Genomic DNA, 9,483 nt, shown 5'->3' with positions numbered 1-9,483 from the left:
ATGTCCTTAAAACAAGTCAAAATGAGGCTCAGTAGTGTGTGTGGCCTCCACATGCATGTATGACCTCTCTACAACACCTGGACATGCTCCTGATGAGGTGGCGGATGGTCTCCTGAGGGATCTCCTCCCACACCTGGACTACAGCATCCCTCAACTCCTGGACAGTCTGTGGTGCAATGTGGCATTGGTGGATGGAGTGAGACATGATGTCCCAGATGTGCTCAATTGGATTCAGGTCTGGGGAACGGGCGGGCCAGTCCATAGCATCAATGCCTTCATCTTACAGGAACTGCTGACACACTCCAGCCACATGAGGTCTAGCATTGTCTTGCATTAGGAGGAACCCAGGGCCAACCGCACCAGCATATGGTCTCACAAGGGGTCTGAGGATCTCATCTCGGTACCTAATGGCAGTCAGGCTACCTCTGGTGAGCCCATGGAGAGCTGTGTGGCCCCCTAAAGAAATGCCACCCCACACCATTACTGAGCCACTGCCAAACCAGTCATGCTGGAGGATGTTGCAGGCAGCAGAACATTCTCCATGGCAACTCCAGACCCTGTCACATCTGTCACATGTGCTCAGTGTAAACCTGCTTTCATCTGTGAAGAGCACAGGGCGCCAGTGGTGAATTTGCCAATCTTGGTGTTCTCTGACAAATGCCAAATGTCCTACACGGTGTTGGCTGTAAGCACAACCCCCACCTGTGGACATTGGGCCCTCATACTACCCTCATGGAGTCTGTTTCTGAGTGTTTGAGCAGCCACATGCACATTTGTGGCCCTCTGGAGGTCATTTTGCAGGGCTCTGGCAGTGCTCCTCCTGTCCCTCCTTGCACAAAGGTGGAGGTAGCGGTCCTGATGCTGGGTTGTTGCCCTCCTACGGTCTCCTCCACATCTCCTGATGTACTGGCCTGTCTCCTGGTAGCGCCTCCATGCTCTGGATACTATGCTGACAGACACAGCAAACGTTCTTGCCACATCCTGGATGAGCTGCACTACCTGAGCCACTTGTGTGGCTTGTAGACTCCGTCTCATGCTACCACTAGAGTGAAAGCACCGCCAGCATTCAAAAGTGACCAAACCATCAGCCAGAAAGCATAGGAACTGAGAAGTGGTCTGTGGTCACCACCTGCAGAACCACTCCTTTATTGGGGATGTCTTGCTAACTGCCTATGCTTTCCACCTGTTGTCTATTCCATTTGCATAACAGCATGTGAAATTGATTGTCAATCAGTGTTGTTACCTAAGTGGACAGTTTGATTTCACAGAAGTGTGATTGACTTGGAGTTACATTGTGTTGTTTAAGTGTTCACTTTATTTTTTAGCAGTGTATTTAATGTCTATAATTGCAGAAATAATAAAGATCTAGCATTATTAAAAAAAAATCAGAAATTTCAAAATTGGGATTCTCAGCTATTCTATTCCAGCAACAGATGGAGCAGTTGAGATCAAAAGTGATTTAGTGACTTGTCCTTGGTGGAGCAAAAAGCCTGTTTCAGAATTAAGAACAGACTTCAATTCATGCTATAAAGAGAATAGCCAAAGACTAAAGCTGGTTCTTTTTCAAGCACTCTGTCTTCTTAATTAAATACAATTAAACTATAGCTGTCTTTGCACCTTCGTTGTAAATTGAATATTTGCTTTTACTGTCTCTGGAGTATATTTACTAAAAACTGTGATATGCAATATTGTCTTATTTATTTTGTTCATTTAATTTGATCTCAATGACATCCATTTCTTTGATCCTGAGCAACTTTTCTATTCTCTTACTGGTCAATACTTGGTTCTTCCCAAGAAACCCCTTCATAGCTTTTTAATCAAAGGCACAGAAATGACAAAGAAGACAATGCCTTTATTTACCACTCTGTTGGGAATTAGGATCCTATTCATTCAAACAATATTGAAAGATGCCATTGTTTTGCAATGTTGGGATGTATAATGTTGGGGCAGAAACCAAAAGAAAATTAATGGAAAAGTCATGTTTATACTGTAGACATCAAAACATCTCCATTGGATTATTATAAGGGATGCACTTAAAGATACAAAGTTCTTGTGCAGAAAACTGTGATGTTTGTGTTTGGAAGATATGCACACATTATCACTGTTTCTACCATTATCCTGGGCACAATGGAAGTTGCTGGTACTTACTATACTTATAAAGCCCTAAATAATGCTGGAATTTGATGTTTAAGAAGTTAATGGACATGTCCATTAGTGATATTGGCAACAATGTGAAAGTGGATTTTTAAAGACTTCTTAGTTTAACATATGATCCTGCTAATCCCTAGTTTTCAACACCCAAGCATTAAGCAGGTTCAACCTATTAACCTTGTGAGCTGAAACAAAGTATTGCCATATGCTGATAGATTTTATAGAAAGCAAGTTGGTTATGGATTTAAATGAGTAAAATAAATATTTTGTGTTAGGTTCTTTCTAGCTGAATGTGATCTTATGACTCTGTGACAACCATATCCTTTGTGTCATCATGAAATATTTGATTCACAAAAGCAGCAGAGTTCTTGCTACTGATTTTTTCTTCTTTAATAACTGGTGTTCTTTTGTATTCTGTAAATATATTAAGGTGAATGCTTACACAAATCTTGATTTCAGCTCTAATCTTAAGAAATCCTAAATCAACTTAATTGATTAACAAGTATTATTTATCCTATTACTTTTTTCTGCATACATAGAAGTTTTTTTTTCTCATTATACCTTTTTCTTAGAAGCATGTCAGAAGAGTTAATTCCTTTTTACTATACAGTGGTTGAATTAATGTTCTTAAAATGGCTCACAATATGCTAAAATAGTTTCATGTTTTGTAATTAATTTGCCAGGGTTCAAGTAACAGATATGACACTATGCCTTGTCAGGGAGTAATGGACACTGTCAAAATACAATTTGTATTTAATTGTTTACCAAAATACTCATTGGGTCCAATGACTTAGATATTTTTTAGATCAGTTGATATAAACAAATAGTTTAAATCATTTTGTAAATCAAGTATGGATATAACAAGGTTGCAGACCATATATTCCATGTCTATAGGCATATTCCATGTCTATGGAATGATACTAAATGAGAAGGATTTTAGAACTTTCTTTAAACAAGTCAGTACAGATCATGAGCCTGGGTATTAAACCAGTAGCTTGAAAATATTACAGGGAAATATGTTTCCTCAACATTTTCAATTTTCTTTTCATAATTTGATCCTGCTAGTTCTCTGGGGATGGGATATAGCTGATGTTGATGCATGTTGGAATAAGATGCATGTTGGGGGTGGGGGGGACTTGCCTGAAGGAATCTGTCAGTGCACATTGCCTGTACATCTTTTGGTCTCTAAGTGTTGGGAACATATCACCTTACCCAGAGTATAAGCTCCATATTGACCACTCTGTTGCTGAAGTCGTATTTTCTTCAATCAAGTTTGGAGCGATGTATTTTGAGTTTGTATCTATTGTTTGCCGGTGTGTTATTGTGATTGAAGCTGAAGTACTTATTGACAGGTAGGACGCTGAAGCAGACAACTGTGTGTACTAAGCTTAGGTCAGACCATAGGTAGTTATAAGTTGTCTAGGTCCAAAATTTCAAGCCTGGTGGCATAAGTATTCTATTGCAAGCTGAGGAGTGGAGTACTCTTCTCGTGAAATACCTCTGGACTCGTTCAATTTTATTAATGTCCATTATACAGTGTGGATTCCAGGCAGATGAGGTGTATTTGAGAATTGGTCTGGCAAAGGTTTTGTATGCCCTGGTTTGCAGTTCAATGTTACCAGAGAAGAAGCTTTGCAAAATTAGGTTAACAACTCTTAATGCCTTTTTGGCAATGCTGTTAGAGTGAGCTCGGGGGCTTAGATCTTTTGAAATGAGTACTCCTATGTCCTTGACAGACTGATGGTCATATGGCAACTAATTAAAGTAATCAAAGATCTCGGTTGCTTTTCCAGGTGCAAAATCAGTTAAATAAAAATAATACCAAGGAACTTAACTTCTGAGAAAGAAAATTTTGTGAACAAATGAATGACTGTGAAATAACAAACATTCTTGGGAAATATTTAGAAATTCATTTGATAGGATAAAATGCAGACAGATTTCAAAACATTTCAAATAAACTATGGAAAGAAATAAAACAAGACCTTGAAAGGAGGAAAATCGTAAAATTTTTCTGAATAGAATAACAGAGTTAGAAGGGACCTAGATGCAAATCCTATAGTCCAACCTCCCTGCTCAAGCCCGAGACCCTATAGAGCAGGGCTGTCAAATTCCTGGCACATGGGCGGGAGGCATCACGTGCTGGCCATGCCTATACCCGGTTTAGCAAAGGGGAGGGGAAGTCCTGATATGTCATGTGACAATGCGGTGATGACATTTGACACCCTGCTACAGAGGGTCACCTCACCAGCCAAATTCCAAGTCCTGTTTCAAGGATTGCAGACTGAATCCCTGCTGGAAAAGCTAAAAGGGTGGGGACAGCTCACCTCCTTGAGTACAGATTCCTTCTGGGTGTTTAGGTCCCCTGGAATTCTGGCAGAAATAGTTTCTCAGCATTGGAGGTTCAGAAAGGATTCTAACTTGAATAGTTTGATTTTACTTATACATTTTAATTAACAGGATTTATAATTCACTGCACTCTAAAAGAACTCTAGGTAACTGCAAAACACAAAGTCTTTTAAAGTCATAAGTTAGAAACAATATAAATACCATGAAGCAAAAATACTTTGCTAAATATTTTCTATAACAGTTACCCAAAATTAGTTAGGTTCAAAAGCATGCTGAAATTTTACTGATGTTATTGTGATATGCAACAAACATTGGGATAGCACAATCCTCAGGGAAGAGGAGAAGAGTGAGCCTACCTTAGAGAAAGCCCATCATTTGAACAGAATAGAATAACAGAGCTGGAGGGACCTTGGAGGTCTTCTAGTCAATCCCCTACTCAAGCAGGAGATCCTATACTATTCCACACAAGCACATACAATTTTTGAAGGCAAGTCGTTCCACTGGCTAATTGTTCTCACAGTTAGGAAATTTCTCCTTAGTTCTAGGTTGGTTTTCTCCTTGATCAGCTTCCATCCAGTGCTTCTTATCCTACCTTCAGATGTTTTGTAAAGTAGGTTGAGCCTCCCTCTTCTTTGTGGCAGCCCCTTAGATACTGGAACACTGCTATCATGTCACCCCTAGTCCTTCTTTTCACTAGACTAGACAAACCCAATTCCTGAAACTGTTCTTCATATGTTTTACTTCACCACTAATAATCTTTGTTGCTCTTCTCTTCACCCTTTCCAGAATCTCTACATCTTTTTTATACCATGGCAACCAAAACTGGATGAAGTATTCCAAGTATGGTCTTACCAAGGCATTATTAAGGGGTAATAATACTTCACATGATGTTAATGTAGACTAGGACTCCCTTGGTTTTTTTTGGCATCTGCCAGACACTGCTGGCTCACATTTAAGTGATTGCTCCAAGATCCCTCTCACAGTTACTACTATTGATCCAGATACCAGCTAATTTACAGTTACTACTATTGATCCAGGTACCACTCTCAGATAAAGTGAGTGATAGAATTGATGAAGAATGGCTGGGAAAGCAGGTAGATTTCATGGGAATTAAATCAAAATATCCAGATCACGGTGAGCAAAGTAGTGGCAGTTCCTTGCTAGGTTGCCTTTGACTGACCTGAGCTCACACACTGGCTTATGCAACCTTGGAGAGATGGTCTCTCTCTCTCTCTCTCTCTCTCTCTCTCTCTCTCTCTCGTTAGTCAAAATCTGCCTTTCACTGAGCTGTGATTCAGACATATATAGTGTGTTTGGGGGAGGTCATTTCTTCTGCCAGGGATCTGAACAAACAATATAGTAGAAGGATACCTAGAAAGATCAGAGTAAATGATACAGCTATTCTTTGTATGTAGAGAATGCATGCATCTGTTTCATATGGCTGCTTCCTTGAAGCTCATGGGCAAGGATTCTCCTACTGGTCTTCTAAGATTCTGCTATTATTCCCTGCAGGAGAACCTACATCTTGGGTGAAAAAATGGCCAAGATTTTCTAATGAGGCAGATCACATGGGGCATGAGGCCAAGAGAAACTGGGCCTCCTTTTAGAGTGGAAAGAAGAATCAATCAATGGAACCTTCATTTGGGGTCTATTGAGAGAACTTCAGATGCTATGCATCAAAGTTTTGTGGTAGTAACCATAATCCAAGTCAGGACACTACGTCAGTCAATTTGCTTCTGGACAACTTTCTATTTAAAGTTGTCTTACTACATTGTCAAGATCTCTGGCACAAGAAGTTAATTCTAAGAGGTCATAGTTGACTCTTTACTTTTCAGTAGACTTTTAAAGATTCTCATCCGAATTTGTTTGGTTTTTATACTGTATACAATGGGGTTCATAAGGGGCGGTACTAAAAGATAGACATTGGCCATGAGGACGTGAACAACCGGGGAAGCATTTTTCCCATATCGATGGATCATGGAGAGTCCAATCATTGGTGTATAGAAGGTTAGGACAGCACAGATATGGGAGATGCAAGTATTCAAGGCCCGGAGGCGCTCTACCTTAGAGGCAATACTTAACACAGTTTTAAGGATCGTAATATATGACAAAACAAGCAATATAGAGTCAAGAACCATAGAAGACACCACCACCATCAAGCCATAGATGCTGCTGATTCTTCTGTCTGAGAGCACCACCTTCAGAATATCCTGGTGCAAGCAGAAGGAATAGGAGAGGACATTCATCCTCCCATACTCCAGACACTTCAGGAGAAAGGAGGCTGGGAACACAAGTAAAGCAGCTCGAAGGGCCACTCCCACCCCAATCTTGATGACCATCTCATAGGTCAAAAGGCTAGTGTATCTCAGAGGGTTCCAGATGGCCACCAAGCGATCAAAGGCCATAGAAAGTAGAATACCAGACTCAACAATGGAAAAAGTATGGATGAAGTACATCTGGACCAAGCAGGCATTAAAATAGATCACACGGTGATTAAACCACAGGACACTGAGCATGGTAGGCAAAGAAGCAAAAGATAAGCCCAAGTCTGAGAGGGCCAGCAAAGAAAGGAAATAGTACATGGGCTCATGGAGAGTTTGATCTGTCTTGAGGACAAAGAGGATAGCACAGTTCCCTGTAATGGCTATAAGGTACATGGAGCAGATAGGAAGGGAAATCCAGAAGTGGTGTTTTTCTAGTCCAGGAAAGCCCGTCAGGAGGAAAATTGGGGGGCCATCAGTCTTATTAGAGGATGTCATAATGCTCTCCCAAGCCATGTATCCTGTAGTCTTTGATGTGTACTGTAAAAAGAAGAAAAGAAAAGAAAAGAAAAAGGAGTCATGTGTTAAATGATCAACTCAAAGATCCTTACTTCTTTAGCTGCCCAGCTGAGACTTTTCATCAAATATATTAATTTGGACACACTACAAAAAGACTCAGCTCTCTGAAGAAGGCTATAATACTGCAAAACATGCAAGGAAAGAGAAGATGATGATCATCAACAAGGGAGATGAACTAAGATACAAAAAGGTTGGGGAAGATCGTCATGGTGGAAATCTATGGAAATCAAATGCAGTCACTCTGGGAGGCTGCAAAAGCTACAAAAAACCTATTTTCTCAAATTTACAGTTTTTTTCAAAATCTATTTTATTAACGGTGGGTGTATTACCCTTCACAACCATGCAATAACCATTTAAATTTTAAAAAGGAGAACAATGAAAATATATAATGGACAATTATATAATAAAATGAAGGTTAATTGCAATTAAGATTAAAAAATAATAGTGGGTCAAGACTGGGTTCCATAGTTTTGGGGCTCATTCTTTTTTCCTCTTTCTGGATGAGAGGAATATTTGGCCTCTAGTATCTCCTTCAGAGTCGATTTGGCATCCTGGTGAAGGCCCTCAGCTAGAAATCCAAGACTATGAGTTCTAGTTCTTAGGAACAAAGTAATCTGGATCCTCTTGGGCTGGCCCCTCGCTCAGTCTCAGGAACAAGACAATGGCAAACCACTTTGGAAATCTTGCCAAGAAAATGGCAAGCACTTATCCAGGATCAGAAACAATTCAATAGAAGAAGAAAAAAAGAGTACCTTCTTAGTTCTCCAGTAGTCCTGTAAGTTTCCAACAGCTATCCAGGCAGTTCCTTTAGTATCCCATAGGAAGAATGTCCTCTGTAAGATCTGGGAACTTGATCCTTCTTCAGATCTTTTCTGATATGTACTCTTTTTTGTTCTTTTTAGTATCACAGCAGTTCATCCTACCATGTAGAGATCATCAGCCCAGACAACCTGTAGCCATCTTCATTAAAAGGGACTTCTCAAAGGGGAATTACAACTGATTTAAAGAGCCTCTATTAAAGACCTTGGAAGAGACTGGTTTCTTCCAAGGCTTTAGCCTGGGAATCCTTTGATCTTAGCTAAGAAGGCACCAAAGAAGAGAGGGATACCAGAGTATTCCTCCCTGGTCCAAGAAAAGACCCTGCAATATTCACCAGGCAGGAGTTTTTATATGAGCGAGGTGTTGGCTGCTTACATCAGAGAAAACTATCTCTGGGAGCTGCTCAAGGCAATGTTCTTTGTCCATGTTGTCTCTAAAGAATTCCAGGGATCAACAGTGAGAAAATAGGCAGCTTGGGATGAACTGTAGATCCCTTGGTGCCTTTGACCTTAGTTGTTTTTCCTAAAGAGATTTCGTTATCCAACTAGGTAATATCTTCAATGGTAGCTAGAATTTCAGGGAACCCATCTGGACTTCTCTGTCCTGCTCGTTCTATCTGGACTATGGTTTCTTATTCTGAGTGTATTCCAACATGCATTTTATTTCTTTCTCTCCCCCCAAACTCCGTCAGAAATGAGTCTTTGTGAGATCTGTCACACTGGGGCAGCCTCTTGTAGCAGGATGCCTTGCAGAGTCCCCCAAACTCATTTTTGGTGGACTTGGGCGGGGGGGAGAGAAAGAAAGACTTTTGCTGCTTTCCTTGTGTGCAGCCAAAAGCAAAAGAAGAAAGAAGTGGAAAGAAGCAGCCTGGTGGCCAGGTCAGGCACGTGGGGGGAATGGGGCAAGCTCCCCATCAAGGCAACCTTTCTGCTTCAGTCTTTATTTTATTGGATTCCCTGGTTTAGAAGAAGTTCACTTCTGGTTGGCTTTTCTTTTCAGTTTCTTTTTTTGCAGGGGTGGTATTCTACCGGTTTAGCCAAACCGGTAGCTCCAAGGATCATCTGTGAGTGAACCAGTTCGCCCCCATGATCACTGCCTGCATCAAGAGGTCACGACGCTGGCCATGTGCCAGTATTAAACTCAATTCTATCTATGGACTGGTGGTCATCATTTTTGCCATTCGACTTGATTCACTCCTCATTTCTCTTTCTTACATCTTCATCCAGAAAACTGCCCCCAGTCTATCCCAAGGGACACACTTCAAGGCCCTGGAAATCTTTTTCTCCCTCCTCTCTGCTATCTTTCTTCCCTATATCCCTTCACTGGA

At 40.8% G+C, this 9,483-nt stretch overlaps 1 protein-coding gene across 1 annotated transcript; it reads right to left on the bottom strand.

Annotated features, from left to right (window-relative positions):
* Nucleotides 1-6,299: 6,299 nt before the first annotated feature.
* LOC113441685 (olfactory receptor 51A4-like) lies at nucleotides 6,300-7,256 on the bottom strand. Its single transcript, XM_026708812.1, has one exon. It carries the CDS (start codon nucleotides 7,254-7,256, stop codon nucleotides 6,300-6,302), a length of 957 nt encoding a protein of 318 aa, XP_026564597.1.
* Between the last annotated feature and the right edge of the window lie 2,227 nt (nucleotides 7,257-9,483).

This window comes from Pseudonaja textilis, chromosome 7, assembly GCF_049901715.1.
Source record: "Pseudonaja textilis isolate UNSWEBS1 chromosome 7, rPseTex1.2, whole genome shotgun sequence".
Taxonomy (NCBI): domain Eukaryota; kingdom Metazoa; phylum Chordata; class Lepidosauria; order Squamata; family Elapidae; genus Pseudonaja; species Pseudonaja textilis.
The sequence above is the reverse complement of the archived record's forward strand: the minus strand, read 5'-3'. Positions and strand labels throughout refer to the sequence as shown.

Coding starts and splice junctions, on each gene's coding strand:
- LOC113441685 (XM_026708812.1), bottom strand. CDS start 7,256: ATGACATCCTCTAATAAGACTGATGGCCCCCCAATTTTCCTCCTGACG.